This window comes from Anarhichas minor, unplaced genomic scaffold (assembly GCF_050575085.1).
Source record: "Anarhichas minor isolate MPS153535 unplaced genomic scaffold, ASM5057508v1 ptg000028l, whole genome shotgun sequence".
NCBI classification, from domain to species: Eukaryota; Metazoa; Chordata; class Actinopteri; order Perciformes; family Anarhichadidae; genus Anarhichas; species Anarhichas minor.
This window is the reverse complement of record NW_027466474.1, coordinates 2,077,501-2,098,431: the sequence shown is the minus strand read 5'-3', so window position 1 is coordinate 2,098,431 and position 20,931 is coordinate 2,077,501. Positions and strand designations below refer to the sequence as shown.

The window sequence follows — 20,931 nt, the reverse complement described above, 5'->3', positions numbered from 1 at the left end:
GCCAAACACATGGTGTGGGGAGTCGATGCTGGCATGTTGTTCAGATGAGGCATTGTCTTTATATCGGTCTGTCTGTAGTATTCGTCATCAAGATGGAGAAAGATGGAGGAAGGAGAGAAACGATGTATTGGTTTCATGTGTGTGGGGCCTGGAGTGTCTAATAACACTTTCATTCAACCATATTAGAGAGTCTTAGCAACCATTATAAAGAGCCCCGATGATGTCACGCTTCCTTATGGCAAACTCAAGAGCACTTGGCGTGTGGAGGAAATAAGGAAATACTTGAGTGGATATTAACTTCACTTGTTGTTTACACACAACGGGTGAAACCACATTTAACTTCCCCGCAGCCAAATGTTCAATATCAAGCTCGAGTTTTCACCTACATCGAAATTTGTTTGGAATTACTCAAGTTCGCCACAGTCTGGAAGAAATCTTGCAGAAGCAAGGCTGCCAAAGATATTGCGCTCAAGTGTTGCGCATGCAGCACGGATGCCGAGACAAGCTGCGTCTGTGATTACAGCAAGACGGTCTGACCGCTCGGATTAAAGAGTACTCAGACTGCTGGGGTGGATTACGTGTTTTTAAATGAACACATTATGTTAAATGTTTAATCGGATTACAGCAAAGAGTCTGATTAGGGTGTTTTAATGAGGTCAGATACTAAATATAAAGATTTGAAATAGCACCAAACAAGTATATGAACATATTTTGTTTTTCTAGAATTCTGAGATCGTTGAGGTGTAATTGTACAGAAAAATACACCTGATATACTGAAGTTTAGTTCGGTGAACAGAAGTCAGATTATTTGTAATGGAAGTCAAGTATTTTCACACGACTAACTATCATTAATTACTAGCCTGTATATGTAAGCATGGGCGCTGAGAAATACTTTGTCAGCAGCTATTATCCTTCCCTGGGGAAAATGTTAGAAGCGTTTAACTACATGCAAACCTTTCCCATGGGATGTATGTAAGAGACCAGGAAACCCAGAACTAGGCACGGTGTGTGTGTGCGTGTGTGTGTGTGTGTGTGTGAGAGAGAGAGGGAGATATAGAGGTCTGGTAAGTAACAGTAATACCTACAGATAAGGGGAAAGGCTACTCTTTGTGACCATGTAGGCTTTTGTTCATCTCTTGATATCATATGCAACAAAGTGTGTGTGTGTGTGTGTGTGTGTGTGGAGGGGGGGGGGGTCTGAGTGTGTACTTTCTCAGACTATCTTCCCTTTCCCAAGCCATCTCCTTCCCATTTCTTTAAGAGATTTAGAGCAGGGAAATGTCACAGCAGTTTATCACCAACCACATGAAACAAGCTGCTGGCACACCACACACACACACACACACACACACACACACACACACACACACACACACACAGAGCCTCTCTCCCATGGTCCTTCTCACCCTGTCTCAAGTGCACATCATGTACATAAATAAAAGATCTCTCTTTCCCTATTTTGCTCAAACACACGTATACATATATAAAACCTGAAAAGTTCCAAAATCCATCATAGTCCTCACAAGTATGGTTATAGTTAAACAAATGCACTAACAAATGCAAACACACACACAAGCATAAACTTATTTCCACTCCTCAGCGTAGTTTCGGCTCCGAGTGTATTTTTATCTACCGGTCTGGTTAAAACAGAGTGAGGAGGGAAGCTGCATGCAGCAAACAGTGATTATAGTTATTATAGGCCTTACACACACACACACACACACACACACACACACACACACACACACACACACACACATTTGAGCCACTTGAGGCAGGATAGTGAGAGAGCCCTTGAAGTCAATTAGGACAGCTGAGAGGAGACGGGGAGTCACACTCCTGTCGGGTGCAGCCGTTCAGATTTGACGAGTTAGATCATCAGCAATGACTTTAGCATGTCAGGAGGTTTTTCAAGAGCATCAAAGATGACAACAGAATGAAGAAGACTCATAATAAGAAAAAAGATGATGTTGAGATGTTTCCTGACAGCTATACATTAAGTCTGTAGTCAATAAATTGCCTTTGGAAGTCATTGTGTCGGTCAGGCTCAGCTGTTTTATTTTCTTTTTTAAGTCCCAAAGACAAAACACATTTCTGAACAGAGAGTATATCACAATGGTTGGAATCACCAGTTATGACACATCAAGTTAGTTCAGCTCTTTGTGGCCAGTATGCAGAGAAGAAGCAACTACTGTGTACAGTGGACCAAAAACCCTTCTGTGTACATTGTAGAAATATAAAGCATCAATTTCCTTTTTTTATTTTCTTGAAGTTTAATAGCATGTGCACAACTTTATACAGATCCCCTGTGTATCACAGCATCTATAAAGAATCTCAAATGTCTGTTTCTCATTTCTCATTTTTCAAAGGCATTCTGGTATCTCTGGTATGATGTCCCAGTATTGCACAACTTTCAAAAAATTCAGCACTCCCTAACTATTGTTTGGAGAGACATGGGAGTAAATTCCGAGTTATCTTTTCTTTCACCGTGTCATATGAAACATGACTCAAACTTTCTTGCAAACAATGTAGAAAGTGCAACACTTGTTTCAGCAGTTCATCTCTGCATACCGTCATATCTGCACCAGTTTAAACATATTGTTTGTTTGACAAATGGGAGTGTTGCTGCTCGGCGTGTCAGCTCATTATTACTATATTATTTAACCTCATAAATATGCAGTAATTAGGGGATTCAACTCCTTGGATAAGACACGTGCATTCTCTGCTGCTCTGAAATCCCTAATTAGGACGGGAAACTTTATTTTATAGAGACTTGTTTCCCCTATAGCCATATACAGGCCTATTAGGTAACTATAGCACTCGCCTAATTGCTCCAACATGGCAGTTTTTTTTTTGTTAATGGGATTCCTTGTAAAGAAACAAATACAGTCACAATGAGGACAAAAAAAGAGTTCATAATAGACCTGCTGGTACCTGGTAGAATAAACATGAGATCCTCATATCTAAATGACTCAGTGGGTCGTTTGATAGCATCTCATATGAGCATTTTCTGATCCGCCAATTGTGTTGAGGTGTGATTATGTTTACACAACTGAAGCCATTTGTCTGAGGTGAGAAAGATCCCCTACACGGTTAACACTTGCTGTTGGAGATGGGACGCTTTGTATGCCCAAACATCTACAACATGGATGTTTCTTACTGAAATATGTCACGCCATGGGATAAAAGACTTGATGTTAAGCTACAACATCTGCTTTAAGCTATTTGAAGCTATCAAACATTTAGCAAAAGCATGTTCTTTCAGTGCTACAGTTATTTGATCAAAGACTACTTGCATTTCTTTAATCCTACAGTAGCCCTACACTTGCAGTTGTTTTGTGAAGCACCTCGTGTCCGTTAAGAGTGAGCTCATGCAAGAACAGATCGTATAAAGAGATTTGTTCTTAAGCGGCAGGTTCGAGTGATTTCAGAGAATTCGCCACATTCCCAGCTTTCCTTGTTCTTAGAATTGTCTCCGGCTTGGAAATCTCATACGAGCAAACAGAAAAAAAAACAAAGAGAAGTTGGGGATAAGAATACAAAGTTTTTACATGAGGTCTGTAATCTTTGGACACGATCCCATGAACAAATAAACATGACGGAACCAAAAGAGAGACCGAAACATTCGACGTAATTTGAACAACCTGGCTTAACAACCTTTCAGCAGCAGCGAACGGTTTATCAACACAAAATGATGACGGAAACAAAGACAGAAACAGACTTACAGAATCCTGAGGTTCTTGAGGCCAGAGAAGTCCACTTTAGTGACTCTGGTGATGTTGTTTCTGTTCAAATCCCTACAGAGAGAGAAACACAAAGGTTACATTAATAATGAGTTTAATCATCAGTATGAAGTTAATGTAACACAGTGAATCTTCAAAGCTTACAATTTCATTATAAAAAATGCTTAAGAGCGAATGAACATCAGTGAGGAACGACATGTGTGCCTGCGTTCGTGGGTCTCTGTGTGTGTGTGTTCTCGCTCAGTCAAATTAGTGAATGTGTTAGCGGGACAGAGCGTGAGAACGGCCCACAGCACATGAGCCCACACACACACACACACACACACACACACACACACACAAACACAAACAAACAGAAACCAGAACACACAAACACTCCTACCGTACAGGCACCAGGAAAATTCTGCACACACACACTCACACTTCTTTCCACACACTTAGCGCTGCTGCCGATCCGACTTATTTACAAATTTTCAAAAAAAAAAAAAAAAGAAGTGGGATGAAATTATTTTCTCTTTCCATCATCAGAGTTTAAAAGCTTATCGTGTTTCCTGGCTGTCATTCAATCTGTTTTAACTACGTGTGCACAATGTATGCACACTGCAATGTGAACTGACTGAACCTGAGTGTGTGTGTATAGACTGGTTCCCTTTATACGGGTTTGCTGTTTATTGAAACGCTGTCGTACTGGAGGAATTAGGGCAAGGAAAAAAAACACACACAATTTCCTATTTCACAAAAACACACACGACTCTCTCTCCCTTCGCTTTGTAAGCCTTCACTCGCCCTCTCTCACTCACACACTCACACACATAAACAGAGTCAGGTTTTGCCAAGTAGGCCTGCGTGTGTGTTTTTCATAATACACCTAAACATTTATGAATCTGATTTAAGACCATATTAGGTTTCAAAAGGCTTCTCCAAGCTGCCATGGCAAGGGCCACTAATAAGAGCCATATTCTGGCCTGAGACAGGGAGGAGGGCTGGTGTGGGCAAGGGCAGCTCTCCCCAAAGCGTAAAATTGGGTCCAGGAGTCCAACGGGGGTCCTTGAAAGGGCTCTAGGGCAACGAATAGTTTCAACATCTCATCTGATGCTATGCGAGGTCACGTGAAATTACTGCTGATCAAAGATCCCCGGCCACTACAGTACAGACTGTTATAAATCATAAGCAACAACATAAGTTCTCAGAATGAGGTCCCATTAGGAAGGGTTTCTATTTGAGGATTCTTGATATGAGAAAACGTTTTCGGCCAAAACTGCAGAGCATGACAGGATACAGGAGACAGATATTCCCCTCACGAGTTGGTGGAGACCAAAAAAGAGCTGAAAGGACTTTAAATTGATTTATTTTGGAAGGAATGCTAACGTTGCCCCGTGTTTTCCAATTGTGTAAATAGGGAACTGCTTGTTAAAACGTTGACGTTAACAAAGTCATGAGATGATGATGCGTCAGTGTTGTGCTGCTCCACAGCGCTGTGTCAGCTCTGGAAAAAGGTCCGGCTGCATCTATTCTCTTTCTGTTATAGGGAGGGAAATCACTCCGGCTACTTTAAATTTCTTTAAACCAAAATAGATGGCGGAGATTGAGAAACAGAAGGAGAATGCGAAAGAGTAATATGCGGCCAATGGCAGGCTTATATCCACGGTCCACATCCGGGGATCCAGACTACCTGTCAAGTACTAATTAAGGCATACAATGCCAAAAATAAAGCAAAAATAGTTTTGCAATGTGTCAATAAACTGACTGTCTGAAACTTAAACCACAAAGATGATGTTGCCGTTATAATAATGTTGCATTCCTTGTAATCACAGATAAACCCACATCATCAAGGGATCCAAGCATTTGGAAGCAGCCACAACATGAAAAACGATATTTTTGTTTCAAAAACAGAGAGGAAATTCACGATGATTCGGAGCCTCATCCCCATCTTGCCAGTGCACTCCAGACACCAGATAAGTTTCTGACAGCGAGCCACTTCCCTGTCATCCACACTCGATGCTGCTGGATCTTGTCACAGGCTTTCAGTGTGTGTGTGTGTGTGTGTGTGTGTGTGTGTGTGTGTGTGTGTGTAATTGCCAGTTCCTTGGAAAGCGAAGCAGCTTGATAAGCCCTCTTGGACGCGGTGAAAAATTCAATACAGCATTGATTTGTCATTTTCAACTTGAGGAAAGAGTCGCTTCCATGATGAAAGAAACTGTTTTATTTTCTTTGTTGACTTGTAATTTCAAGTATCCACTCACGTCTGAGTGACTCTGAGGCAGCATCCAATCCCAATGCTTCTGTTCAACATCTCTCCACATCTCTCCATCATCTCCTCCCTGTCCTACCCCTCTGCTATCCGTCTGTCTTCATCTTTTCACTTTCTTTCAGTGTTTTGTTTTCCCCTTCCTCCTTCCCTCCATATATCTGCCATCTCTCCATTCCCTATTCACAGTTCTTTAACGTCAATCTGTCGGTCCTTCACAGTCAGCTTTCCCTCCATGATCCCAGCCTACCCTCCACTTTTTATTTTTTTCTCTCTCTCTAATCTCCCCGTTTACAGTGTCTCCCCCTCTTTCAATCTCTCACGTCTTATCTTTCACAGTTGACTAAACACTCTTTCTTCGCCTTCCTCAGTTTTTCTGCCTCCCCCTAATCTCTCCTCTTTTATCTCAATCTCTCCCTCTTTTACAGTTGGCTACATTCTCCCACTCTTCTGTTGTTGTTGTTGTTTTTTTACCTCCGCCTTTTCCCCTAATCTCTCCATCCTTATCTCCATCTTTCTCCTGGTCACAGTGGAAACTTGTGCTCTCACCAGGGAAACCACTCTTGACTCAAACAAACAGTGAGGATACAGGGCCAGGTGGAGCGCCATCACCCCATCTAATGTCACCGCCCAACAAGTGAGAAAGCCAAGGTCACTGCCAGAGCAAAGCGAGATGTGGTGTGAAATTAAATGATAACATTGTCAAACAAAAAGAACACCAAGTTGCAGGGCTGTATCCAGAAACACAGGTGAAAAGTATGGCGTCTAGACGCTCTTTGAAACGTAAACAGCCAGTAACATCATTCATGAATTCATAATTTGCCGTCTCAGAAAACTCACGTGTATAACAAATACTATTTTAATTCCCACCGACTAAAATGTCTGATATGGATACTATTTTGTCAATGTTACTAAAGTACATACAAAACTGTATATATTATTTTCATTATTGGTCCAATAACCAGGAAAGGACTTAATGGACTGATTGGTCTGATTTCTAATGTTAAAACCACAGAAATGGACCAAGTTTAAATATTGAAATATAACACTTGATGTTGCTATTGTGCTGATGTAAAAGGATGTGGATCAATATTATTCTGCAGCTTACAGCAGGGTGAAATGATTACACAGTGGGGGGGGGGGGTTCGCTTCTACATTTGTCATTAATGGATATGCATAAACAACTACAGTAAAGCAATGAAGAGTGAGCAGTTACAAACAACCTTTACAGTTTAACTATGTTTCAGTCAGATTCACTTACATCACAGAACTGATCGTTTATAGGAAACGGCTACACACTTCATTTGGCTCTCAAAGACTCAACACAGCAGCGACAATTCTGAAGGGAGAACTAATCCCCTCGAATAAGCACATACACGAACATTCAATCTTAATTAATATATGAAATATCAAAATCTTAAGTGGTTGGAGTTGGTGGGTGGAGGGAAAAGAGTGTCAGCAGATTAGTAGTGAGAAGCGTCAGGTTATCATGGCTGAGCTTCACACCTGTTTGTATATGTTTGGATGTTACTAATCAGCCGGAAGCCACAAGTCTGGCGAGTGAGCCGATGATTGTGACGCATAAATCACACACCTGACGTCGATCAGCAGTAATGAAAGAGCAGCTTCAGTGCTCTGCCTGAACTACAGCAATGCTCCATCATAAGCCTTCACATAGGAGTTAGTTCATCCACTCTCGCTACCTTGGAAGCTGCCAGAGTGTCATGCATTGAGTTATGGACTTCCATAATCACCGTACAGTAAGGCCTTTGTTTCACGCAGAAATTTTGGAGAAATTCCTAAAAACATTGTTTGAAAAGAGCTGAGAAACAGCGGGCCCCCGTTACACAAAACAATATCATTCTGCTGTAGAGCACATTTTTGCGGCCAACCTAAAATGATTAAAAAAAACTCTCTGCAGAGGATCTGAACGACTTCAAGCTAGTGAGGCGGCCATTTTTATGCACCTGGTCTGCTGAAGTGTGGGTGCCCACCCCACCCAGCAGTAAAGCTTAGCTAAGCTTTAAATTTAACTGACCAGCTGCCAGTCTGACAACTAACGAGAGGCACAAAAGCTCTAACCGCTGTTTGTTTCCATTACAGGCAGATAGGTAAGGCGCGCATGTGTGTGTGTGTTTGCGACAACGGGATAAGACAAGAATGCAAACAGCAGGTGTTTGAAGAATTAACGTACCATACAACACACGCACAAAGGCAGCTCCCCACCGCATCTCAACCCAGACCAGTGAAACCAGTGAACCTTACAGTCTGGCTGCTTTGGGCCATGATACTGGTTGACTTTACACACACACACACACACACACACACACACACACACACACACACACACACACACACACACACACACACACACACACGTTTGGTGTGTGAAGGCCTGATTCGCTTACGGCACAGCTTTACTGAGAAAAAAACGGAGAAATAACTAGAGAGGAATCTGAATGGAATGAAAAGTTAGACTGACCTGCAAAAGAGAAGACATGATTTAAAATGTCTGGTTTTTGGCCGCTCAGTTGTGCTCTTCTTCCTATTTCAATCCGTCCTGTTTTTGTTTTCTTGACCTTTGTCATTTTTCTCTCTATCTGGGAGCACAATGAGGAATAACGATTTACTGCGGCTAACAGTTTCCTCTCTCTGTTCCGTCTCTGGCAGTGTGACATTTCCTTGTTTCCACTTTGTCTCTCACTCTATCGGGCACTGCGTCCTTATCTCTCTATCGCTCCATCCTTTCCCTTTCATCCTTTGTTGTTCTGCGTCCAACGCTTCGTTTCCGAATGCGCTCGCTTCCTGTCCTTATCTCCTGGTATTTTCCACAAGGCTCTTGTACCGCTTCACTTTCTCATTCCTCCTTTCTTGTTCTATATCCTTCTCTCTCTCTCTCTCTCTCTCTCTCTCTCTGATAGGTATGCTCAATTTCCCTCTCGAAATCTCAGTTACGCAAAGGAATCCTAATTGCCTTCTTCCTTTTCCTGCGAGCACCACGCTCTCTACAGTGTGTCTGTCACCAGAAGCAGAGGGCAGGCGTCAAGCTGCTTCAAAATTACCCTTCAATGCAGCTGCAATCCATCTACTTCAAATGTTCTGATATGACATTATGCAACACCTGCTCAGACTTTTTTGATCGAATCACTAATTGTAACCTGGCTTGATATGAAGCTCGACTGAAGGAGAAGAAAGCTCAGAAGCCAAACCAGTCAGAGCATGAAAAACATCACATATGTAGCCGAAAGAAAACGATAATGGTTTGCAATTAAATCAAATTAGACATTTAGTGTGCTCTCTCTTTGCATGCAGGTGTACATCTCTGTAGCAAGCTAAACCCCACATCCAATAAACGTTAAAGACAAGGCCTTTGTAGTTTTTCCTGGAAGCAATTGTGAAATTGGGCAACAAAGTCAATGATAGTGACTACAAAGCAGAAAAAGATGAGATACCATAAACAAGAGATAAAAGTAATGTAAACATTGAATCTGTACACCAATAAGGACACTGGGTTAACAAAAGTGTAGACCACTTGTCAAAGTAGTTGTATAGCCCCTGTTGCCAGGAAGAAAAAAGGTGAAAGATAATCAGTTTGCAAAAAAACCTAATAATTGTCATCCTTACTGTCTAAGCTTGAACAAGGGGCAATATTTTGCATTATACGGTATATATATATATGTCGATAGGAAAGTTTTTCTTTTATCCACTTTAACTTACCCGTCTGCTCTCATTTTGGAGAAGAGCTTCAGATTAGATTTACCAACGCAGCCAAAATAGATTGAACATTCAAAATGAATATACTAGTTAACATATTTTAGTATGAGACTTATAAAGAACTCATGTATACAAGACGAGGCAGACTGGGTCTAGTAGAACAAGTTCTCTATTACAGTAAAAAAAATAAAAAATTCCCATGTACAACATGAATTCTGAAAGTAAGAGATGTAATCAAGGAAAGCATTCAAAGAATGACATGTTCAGTCCTCATCTCCGTTTGCAAACCATGTATCGTCTACGAGAGTTTACCAGGATCTACAAGTTTTGGAAAATTTGGGGGTTCTGTGGAACATTTGGTCTCCCGTGTGACCGTTTACTGCTGTTTTGAATCTCTGTCACAGTGATACTAATAGGAAGCGAACTCTCTCATATTACAGAACTGCTCTCTGGGATGCACGGCAATCATCACTTGGAGGTTTTGGGCATTCACATCATACACACACACACACACACACACACACACACACACACACACACTGCAAAAGGCATCTGAACATCCAATACAGACACACTCATACAAGAGCTACCTTTGAGGACACCATGTCCTTTTTAAAATCACACATGGCAGGCATTTTAAAGGCTCACATCGATATCATGTCGACTCAGTATCCATAAATTTAAAGTTTTATGGCCGAACATAAAGAAATCTTACTTTCTCAAACTCATCTGTGGCACTGCCTTTAAAACCAAACACAATCTTTACATCGACCCTCTGTTGTGGAGTAGGACACACATGAAGATCTGAATAATATGATTAAACTCAATATATGATTTTGAATTAAAAGCCATCAAATTCAGCCACAGCAGAATATACACAGCAAAAAGCAAGTACTTGCTAACGGCACTGAGGGTTGAGGGGAATCTGTTTGGAAGACAAAGGTTTGCCTGGTGTGATGCGTTTACTGCCACTGCAGCGAGACACTGATGCCACTGTTGGAGATTGTTTCTCGTGTAGGCTATGCAAGCTTCTCGGAAACATTCTGACACTTGACATTTAACATTTCATCCGGCCAATGTTCCTCACCACACATTTGTCACAATGGGTAATTATTTTCTGTTTGTACAAATAAGCTACTCTGCTTATTCTTGACATTTGCAAGGTCTAGAATGCTCACAGAGAAACTAAAGAAAATATGGGAGAATTTCTTTCCCCGAAAACAAAAACAGAGAGAGGAGAGGAGCGAGGAAGAGCAGCAGAGACACTGATGATAAAGGAGCCTTTAGTCAGTAAAATACTTTCCTTGCACACTCATTTCACTCCATAAAGGGGAATCCTGTCTGAATGATGCACAATACAGCTCCCTCCGTCTCATCTGCACTCCTCCTCCAATTCCTCTCCTGTTTATGTCTCCGTCTTTTTGAATTACTTGTTGATGCAGTGATAGGATAGCATTGAGTACTGCGTCCCCCTTCTGTGTCTCCCTTCCTCATTTCATCCTCCATTGCTTTGTTTTCTGTCCGTCACAATTGGTTTCTCTCCCCCTCCTCGCCTCTACGCCATGTCAGCCTAACGAAACTCATAGTTTGGTGTCACTGTTGACCACGCAGGCTTGACCACATCAGGGAGTCGTCTGCAAGCATCCTTTTCTTTGGAGTCACGAGCCAAGAGGGCTATAAACCAGCGCTGTATTTGGTTAGCTCTTTTCTTTGCCGGAGTTTATTGGGCTGCATTGCTTTTGTCTAGATTTACTACTGTTGTACTGTAAGTATATGGGGTGGGGGTAGAGGGGTAATTTGGCCGCCGGGAGGCCACTTGACAAGAACAAGGCCTGCTGCTTCCTCAACAGAGGCCAAGTCAGAAAAAAAAGAGAGTATAAGAGAATGCGAGAGGTTAAGATGAACGAGAGACTGAGAGAAAGTGAATGATAGAGGCAAAGCTTGAGAGAGACGGAGAGAGATGGAGGAACACACACATGCAAAGTGCAGTGACAGGCTTCTCCATCAGCTCCCAGCTGCAACATAAACAGCTCTGTCACTTTGGGCTTGGACGAAGATCGGACCGGAAAGGGGAAATTATGGTGCAAGTCACACTGTCGTAGTGTACACAATTATTGCATGCACACAAATAAACACACACACACACACACACGCACACAGAAACACACCGCGAGCAAAAGAAAGTCCCAGCAGAAGGGATATAATGTGTTGCTTTGGTAACAGTGGCCTAACAAAACAGTGGCATAGCTTGTTAACATCAAACGACTACAAGCGCACTGCACGCACGCACTCACTCACGCACAGACCCAGACTGCCGTTACAGTATGACACACACACACTCTGAAGTCCTCCGGTCTGAGGACTTCTGTTTCGGCAGAGAAAGTCACAGAGGCTCATTCGTGACTCTGGGTTGTTTCTATGTGACGCAGTCTCTCTCTCTCTCTCTCTCTCGTTGTCTGTCAAAGTTTCCAACTACAACCAATTGCATGTTTAATCCGGTGAAAGCATGGGAGCGTGTATGCCTGTTGCCTAATGATGAGTGTGCAGTCTGTGTGTGTGTGTGTGTGTGTGGCTGGCTGGCTGTATGCGTAACTTCTCCTTTTTCAATTATCTTCCCATGCATGTGGATGTTTTCATTTGGAATATAAAAGTACCTTTTTCATGCTCGTGTCTTTGTTCTTGTACTATCTTTGTGAGGACCCATTTCAAGACCTTGAGACTGACGATTATTTTTTGGCTGGCGTTCGCTACTTCAAAGGGTTTGTTTAAGGGTTATTGTTATAAGACAATTATAGTTTCATACAACCTGGGTCTTATTTTGGTTGTTTTGGCCATCAAATCTTCATTCTTATCTGTAATTATATCGCGTTACACTCCAACTCAAAAAAAGCCAGGACCGCAAGCCGTCAGACGATCATAGGGATGTTGAACCAACCCCCAGGTTAGCAAAACTTACTTTGAAGAGCAAATGAGGGTAAACTGTGAAATAATCACCCAAATTATTCGCGGTGAACATCCATCACAGTTAAGAAAACTGGTCCGACTTTGACGCACACGGTTGTTTCTGAGCAAAAAGGGATTTCATGTGTGCTCACTTCTAGCTTATCCTAATATAGTGTAAATGTTTCAGATAATGTTGTTAACTGTTGACTTGTTTACAACCTGTCCAGTCTTCTAACTTCTAACTTCTCATGCTTCCTGGTAGCGATGTTCCCAGATGTCAGCATGTGAATGTAACACATAGGACTCAAGTTGTAATGTACTGTACTTTTCCTTTGAGGGACACGTTTAGAATTAGGTTAGGTTGGGGTTTGGCACAGTTGTGATGAAGGTTAGGGTAAGGGCCTAGGAATGCATTATGTCAGTGAGGGTCCTCGCAAGTGCAGTCCAATTATGTGTACATTGATGCAAGTGTGCATTCATTTGTCTGCATATATTTCTATGTACGTATGCCAGTGAGTGTGTATATTGTTAGTGTGTAAAGCACATGTGAATACAGTGTTTAAATGCTGCCAGATTGCTGTTTCCCAGCAGGGCAGTGCCCACCGTCAGTGCCAGCTTGCTGCCTACTTGGCCGACTGAAAGTCATTATTTAGAAAAAGGTCAACCGCCCGCATGCTGGAGAAACTTGGGGGGGAGAATATCACCCACTGACCTAGAACTGCAGACTAAATATTGGTTACCCTCACTTGTGCCATTCGGCATACCATGACCGACTCAAACATAGTTGGAAGGGCACAAAATGGTTACCACGAGATGGCCGCAGATGATAGGCGCGACATTAAGAGGCTGAGAACAGCAAGCTCATTGTGGCTTTTGCTTCTTAGTTTAGACTTGTCTGGTAGAGCAATAACCCTCGGCTGCTCCTCAGATGTATTACATCACCATCATAACCCAACAGTAAAGAACAGTCTTCACTGAACGGTGGCTTCAATTCAAGTCCCCAAAGCATGTGTGCTGACTTAGTAATTAGCTCCGTGGTTTCCACAAAAGTCGGTGAAGAACCAGCACAGCATGGTCAGCGGAGATTCATGGCAGTGCATCTTTGACTTATCCGACTTTTTAGTTGTTTGCAGTGACTTCAGACGAATGCTCGGGTCACAACTGAAAGAAGAGAGGCCAAAAACTGGAGCGAACGCCACAGTACTCCAGTGAAAGAGATTGTTATTGATCCCATCAGATTATTCTTAATTTAGGGGACGGGAACTTCGTCAGCACAAATTAGCTGGTTTGCTTCATGCACAGGTAAGCACCAAAGTAAAAATCACAAACACACACACGCACAAAGATTCCAGTCCCACCATGGAATGCCATTTCATAGTTGAGGGTGTGGTGGTTACTGCGTCCATTGACCAATCAACACCAAGCTTTGATAAGAGCCAGAAGCAGAGGCTGGAGCGTGTGTGTGTCCACTCTACACACACACACACACACACTCACTGATGCTTACACACACACAGTGGCAGGATCTCAGTGTGCGCTCTGTGGTAGGTTGGCACACTGAGGGGAAATGGGAGCTGTGAAAACTCCACTGGAGAGATGCTGCTGGCAAACTGAGTGCGTGTGTGTGAGTGTGTGTTGGAGCAGGAGGCGGAGGTCGGAGAGAGACTGGTGAGGAGAGGCAGGGAGGAGGCAAGGGAGAGCGAGATGGGGCAGAATAGAAGGTGGAGTGAGGCAAGGGCGGGAATAAGAAATGGAGGAAGTTAACACAAAGGAGAACAAAGGAAGGTCGAGGGATGGGAAGAAAGAACGAGAGACGTCTGAAAGAGAAACAAAGCTGATGTTAACAGGAAGAGTTGAGGAGGGAAATAAGAAAGAAAGACCTCCGTCTTGTGCCAGATGAGGCTTTAGAAAGTATAGAAGGTGTTGCTCGTAAAAATAACTTGCCAAAACTTCCTCAAAGTGCCATTAGAGAGGGAAAAGAAAAATAAGGAGTTAAAATCAGAATTAGTTTGTGTTAAGTTGGCTCAGGCAGCTTGCCGCTTCCAGCAGTGAACTCGCTCAACTGCAAACACGCACATCAACACTCAGTTTGACATACAGAAAACATATGTCATCATACATATAACACAAAAAAAATTGTCCTGATTGCAGCTCAACCAATCGAAGGCACCCTTTTAGAGTTTACAGGCCTCAATTTCCCCTCGTTTCACTGCAGTTGGGGCAACAGTTTGGAATTTGCAGACTAAAAATCAACACTCCAGGGTGTGTGTGTGTGTGTGTGTGTGTGTGCGTGTGTGGGTATATATCCAGTCCCTGTTGGGCAGGTGTGAATTGGACCCCGGAGAGAAAAGCCGTCCCTGTTTTCCAATCCATTTTACCCAACCTCGTTAAGCCTGTTAAGCCTCCCCCCAAACCCTCCACTCAAATTAGATGCAAATGAGGTCTCAAGTGGCTTCCCAAGGAGGACATTACGGAATTGACTGGCCTGAGGTAATCTGTGAGGCTGCCTGTGAGTGCGAGTGCATGTGTGTGTGTGTGTGTGTGTGTGTGTGTGTGTGTGTGTGTGTGTGTGTGTATGTTAAGTGAACAGTTGAGGCGACCACAGTTTTTTTTCTCGTTAACCTTTCCAAATGCTCTGTTTACAATAGTGAAGAAAACGGGGGCTTTCAAAGAGATTCATTTTGTACTTATGACAGGTGGACTCTAGCTCTGACTGTTGCTCTCACTCTTCACTTCTGGAGGTGGTGCAACTGTGTTAGCAATAAAAAGAGTAAGTGGGGACTAACTCTGCAGGTTAAAAAAGGACCACACTGGTGATTTTTCCACCATTATCCATTTGGACTTTCTAGGCTGCCATGTGCCTTCAAAGTACAAATATAAAAGTACATCCTGAAGTGATTTCATCATGAAGCCTTGGACTTGTGCCCCATTTCCTTCGATCTGTGTCGTGTTCTTCTTCTTCACGTAACAGCGACTTTCTACATTTGTTTTCAGTAACCTCCACAGAGTCGAGAGAGAGTATTTTGTTCGGTACATGTGGCTTGAGCGAGCGCGCTAAAGGGAGCAGTGCAGTAGTAGCTGAAAAAGATTTTCCACTCAAGATAAGGCGAGAGTCATGTCCCTTACTCGAACGCCACATGTCTTGTGGTCTTGTACTCTGGTGTGGTGGGACTACTATTGGTGGAGAATACTGTACTTCTCCCTCTCTATGGATTTATCCTCATCTAACTGAACATTTCTGCAAAACGCTGAGTCTATAAAGAAAACCAATACTTCACCATGAGACACAACCAAACACCAAAATCGGAAAAGAAATGTAAGGTTTGATCACCGTTAGAATTTTTAAATGCAAGGTGAAGTTTTACTCTCAAAAGCTACGAACACGTCAGCGTCTTGTCCTGTTTTCCAGTCACGATTGACATAAAAAGTCACAGAGTGGCATTTGTTTTTCATTCACAACTAACCAAATGATGAGTTTATGTATTTTTTAAAACAACATGAAGGTCCAATTGCTCTCCCTTAGGCTACAACGAACAGTTGCAAATAAGTGCCGTTTTGAAAGTAAAAAGGTGAAACGGGATAAAAACATTGATCATGTCGATATTCAGTATTACTGCTGTAAAGTTAAGGAGATATTCAAGAATTGTTGGAACTTTACTTCGATGCAAATTAGCAGTTTTACTCATAACGTTTAACAAACTTGGCACTTTTGTTGCTAGAATCTGTTGTCCACGTGGACCTCATCCCGCAGTTGTCAAAGCCAAATCCCTGCTCAGGGCAATAACACTCATCTCTCTTTCCTGAAAAGTTTCCCATCTGCCGTAACCTTTAGAACTCCAATCTCATCCATTTTAATGTTTCCCATCTCAGACTCCCTAACATATGTCTGCGCAGAGACAAAGAAAGATGAAGGCGGGCAGAGAGGGAGAGAAAGAGGGAGAGAAAGAGGGAGGAAAAGAGCAACTCTTGGCCAAAGTCACAGCTGAAACACTGACCTGGATAAATCAGGGAAACATAAACACAGTTTCTGGAGTAAAAAGGGGAGGGGGTGGAGGGGGGGGGGGGGGTCGCTGCTACCCCAAATATTCCACCCCGGGGACCCCAGCGTGAGGCAGGGGGGACCCCCTTACACCCCCCCCCCCCATCACAGCCCGCTCTAATTATTTATTTTCCTAGGGTGTAAATGTCTTCGGGTGATTGCTGCGTAAAAGCCAACAGGTCCTGGGAGGTCACGACAGTCCGGCGGGATGGGAGAGGTATGGGCCTCGAAGTTCACATTCACTCGCACCGCACGCAAGCAACACAATCACACTCGCCAACACAAACATGCGGACACAAATACACAAACATATCTAAAACAGTAAGAAATGCACGGACGTATGCTAATCATATGTTCATATCCATTGCTACCCCCACATGCACACATCAACGCATCAACAAACATGCCCCCCCCCCCCCCCCCCCCCCCCCACTTCCCTCTCCAGCCTGCTGATTGTGTGTGTTGTCTCAGGGTTAGGTCTGTTGTTGATCCCCTGCGGGGCTTTTGGCTGCTCCGTTATCGTGCATAATCACTTCCATACCTTAACGACATAGGTGTGTGTTTGTGAATGCATGTGTGTGGCTGCGGGGGTGTATACGTGTCAAGATCAGGCTAGAGGTGGCAGCAGCAGCGGCTGTCAGGGGTCTGTCTCTGCCTTAGGAGTGAATATCATTTGAAACTAACTGTCACCAGGTTTCGAAAAAAATCACGCTGAAAGTAATTCTTCAAGAGAAAAGTGTGAAGAGGAGTTCACACAAATCGCTGAGGATCCAGCCCAAATTAAGGAACATGTGAAAGACTTTAGTAAGTCTTAACTTTAAAGCGAGCGTTGAAGATTATAAAAAGCTGAACTCGCTGCGTCTTCTCACCTTTTGATTTGACCTGTTTAAAGACTTAATTACTCGCTCTAAAGCTGCTTCAGCACTGTTTTATTAACTGCCTCCATTCACTGGGGTCACTGGTGAATTTTAGGGCAGTATCATGTGCACCATATATCATGTGTACAACCAAAGGGATTGCAGTATTGTATTCATTCAGCCAGGAGATATACTGTACTTGTAACCAATCCCAAAAAACTACCCCTTGTTTTGCATAAGTATATATGTATAGCCTAATACTAGAAAGAGTGGGTTATTTTCCCATTTGTCAGCCTTATCAGGCTAAATTGCCTCTAAAAGTTTGAAATGACACCTCAGTTAACTTTATAGACTTTGGTAGAAATGTTTATCCCATTTTCTAATTTAAGGAAAAAGTCAAAGTTACTCAGCTGTATGAGCTGATATAGGTTCAATCATAGGACAAGGTATTTTAATGCAAAATAAAATGCATTAATGAAAATTGTTTTGAATATAAAATTGACTGCTTCCATGTCACAAAATCACTGTTCTTAAGATTTCAGTGTAAAATCCAAGGAAGAAACGCGCACCCTAAGGCCACGGGGCACACTAACATATTTAAGAAAGCTGGTGACAGGCGGACAATAAGATTTGCTTAAACTGTCATGAAACTCCACTTACAGGCGCTCGGCACTCCTCGGTATTCCTTTCGGCACGGTCTTCAAACCGAGACCCTGGCAGTCCACATGCGACCCGGAGCAGCTGCACTTGTGTGGGCATCCAGTCACCGACGCGGCGCACACCAGCAGCGCCAAAACCAGAGCCCAAACCCGGCATAGCGGAGCCCGCTTCTCCGGCCCCATCGGAGGCATGATATCCACTGAAATTACTTCCAAACCGGGGTTAATTGAAAATCCGCGGGGTGGGAAGTAGACGTTGTGGAAGTAAGGATCCCGAAAAAGGTCAAGAGAGGTCGTTCGACTATGTGGTATAATTAAAAAAAAAAAAAAAAAAAGTGATGGGAACCGAAATTAATCGCTGCCGCAGAAGTTCTCCGAAGTTTCTCTCAAGAGACTCGATCAGTCAGAATCTCCTTAAAACGCTCCCTTGCCATTGAAGAAAAAAGGGCAGAGAATGAGGACCTGGATGTGACACTTGCAAAGAAAAAAGTTTTTAAAACATCTCGCAGCGCGTCACTCAACTCGATGCGTAAAAAAAAAGTCTCCTCGCGGAACGCTGCCCATTCACAAACTCTCCGAGAAGAAGTTATCAGCCTGACTCCTAAACTCTCCAAGGTGAAAATGTTGAGCTGGGGTGTAACCTCCTTCCAGGGAACATCCCCTCGGCTGCCAGGGAGTAAAAAAGTGAGAGTTGCAGAGGAGTTGTAGCCTAATCAGTGGTGGTGGTGGAGGGGGGGATAAGTTGAGAGAGCAGAGGCGCAGTGAGACTGGTAGCCTTACGCCTGGAGAGAGGTACACAGATTTGTACTTAGGTTTCCCCCAAAATGCTCTCTCCCCTCTCTCTCTCTCTCTCTCTCTCTCTCTCTCTCTCTCTCTCTCTAGGTTGATGTCACCAGAACAGAGAGTGAGAGACTCGGGATACTTTTCCTCACGCATGCGAATAAAACTCCAAACTCTACCAAACACCGTGGCAGCAGACGGTGCGCTTTTTTTTTAAAATCTCATTTCCCAGCAACTCGTCCTTTTTTCATCACGGGCCCCGTACATCATCTTTACGATTTACTTTGTGATCATTTAGTTGGTTTTGAGCCACGTCATTATGAGCCATCTCGCCAAATACGCCAATGCATCATCCTTGAGGAGTCTATATGTGTAAACTTCATTGATTCATGCGGGGCTGATAATCAGAGTTTGAGAGAAATGTCTTGTTCAACTTAATGTGTCTTTTATTGTGTTGTAAAATACCACAATGAGTTGAAACAACACCAACACTTGGATTAAATTAATTGATTGAGTTGGATTGATAAAAGCAAATATTTTATTTGATGATAAGATGATATGACCACTCCCAAATATTTGACATAAACTTGGATTTGAGTTTCCACATAATTTGGTAGTGAGCACTGTTAAAGTTCACTCCACTGGTTTCCACACACATTTGTTGAGTGCAGCAGTAAGAAGTGAGAAGAGACTTTTTTTCAGTGCGGGTCCGCTCTCTAAAGTGTGGGTGCCTCTCTGCTGCCCTCTACTGGTAGAAGGGGAAACTTTCATGAACTAATTGTGAACTAGTGGCCTTCAGTTTGCAGTTACAGCAATAACATTATTTTTTTTTACTTCTCATTAAACCAGTGTCCTCCGAATTAATTCAATTCATTTGGGAGATTTTTGCTGCAAATGTCAAAACATTTGAAAAGAGTTTTTCTCGGCAGTGTTTTGGTCGATAATTAACAGTCGAAAGTTCATAAATATTGCAAAGCCTGGAATACAAGCTGAGTAATTTAGTGTCTCATTCTGGGAATTGAACTAATTAAAACATCAGTTTTCCTGTCAGTGGAAACCCCACCAGAGACCAAACTTTGGAAGTAGATACTCTTGAAAACAAATGAATTGTGAAGTAAGAGAGATATTCTCCTAAGAATAACTCTTCTCATGCCTGCTGAGCATGTACTCATTTTCAGGTGCCGCTCGAACACTCAATTATGGCATATTCATACCTGAGAGTTACCAGTCTTCTGGTGTTGGTGTCCGCGCAGCCGATTCAGTTTTTGTTGTTCAGTGGACATTGGTGGCAGTAAACATCACTTATCAGTAATCGCAGCGTCAGGTTAGTGATTTTATTTTATTTTTCAATTAAACACGGGATCATCTGAGTGCAGGTTTTGAGAGACTGAACCATCTGCCCTCAGTTGTTTAGGGGACATTGTAAAGTAGGTGTTTCACCCTGTGTACAGACAACAGTACACAGGGTGACCCACAAGTGTGCTTGGGTGTCATATATTATAACATATATAATAAACAGCTTCAGGGAAAAGTGTTAGCTTTTTATGAGTTCCCATGTCCTCTTTTTGGATATGTTCTCCATCCTCCAATTTTCATCTCATTTCCTTTTTATTTTGGCTCATTGAAGATCTCTCCCACACAGTCTCCCCTTTAATGTTCAAGGGACAGAAGAAAAGCTGCTTCGAAATGTTCGTGTCAGATCGACGGCTGCAGCTGAGCAGCTCAGTTCTTTTTCACAGCCACTAACTCCAGCTCCTCCTGGGGGATCCCTATGAGCCCCCCCCAGGGAAATGAAATCCCTGCAGAGGTTCCTGGGTCTGCCTCGAGGTTTCCTCCCTGATGGTCATGCCCGGGGGGACAGGAGCGAGCAGCCTGTCAAAGAGAGTAAGCCTGGCCTGTCTGTGTTGTTATAACCACCAACAGCTCACACAGCAGTAAGACAGTACCCA

At 43.0% G+C, this 20,931-nt stretch overlaps 1 protein-coding gene across 1 annotated transcript in view; it reads right to left on the bottom strand.

The window, feature by feature from the left end:
- Positions 1 to 18,787, bottom strand: part of slit3 (slit homolog 3 (Drosophila)) — a 237,875-nt gene extending 219,088 nt beyond the window's left edge. Inside the window, exons 1-2 of the mRNA XM_076103197.1 lie at positions 18,204 to 18,787; positions 3,725 to 3,796 (exon numbers count right to left, since the gene is read on the bottom strand). Coding sequence (XP_075959312.1) covers positions 3,725 to 3,796; positions 18,204 to 18,394 — 263 coding nt within the window. The 5' untranslated portion in view covers positions 18,395 to 18,787. The remainder of the gene's footprint in view (positions 1 to 3,724; positions 3,797 to 18,203) is intronic.
- Between the last annotated feature and the right edge of the window lie 2,144 nt (positions 18,788 to 20,931).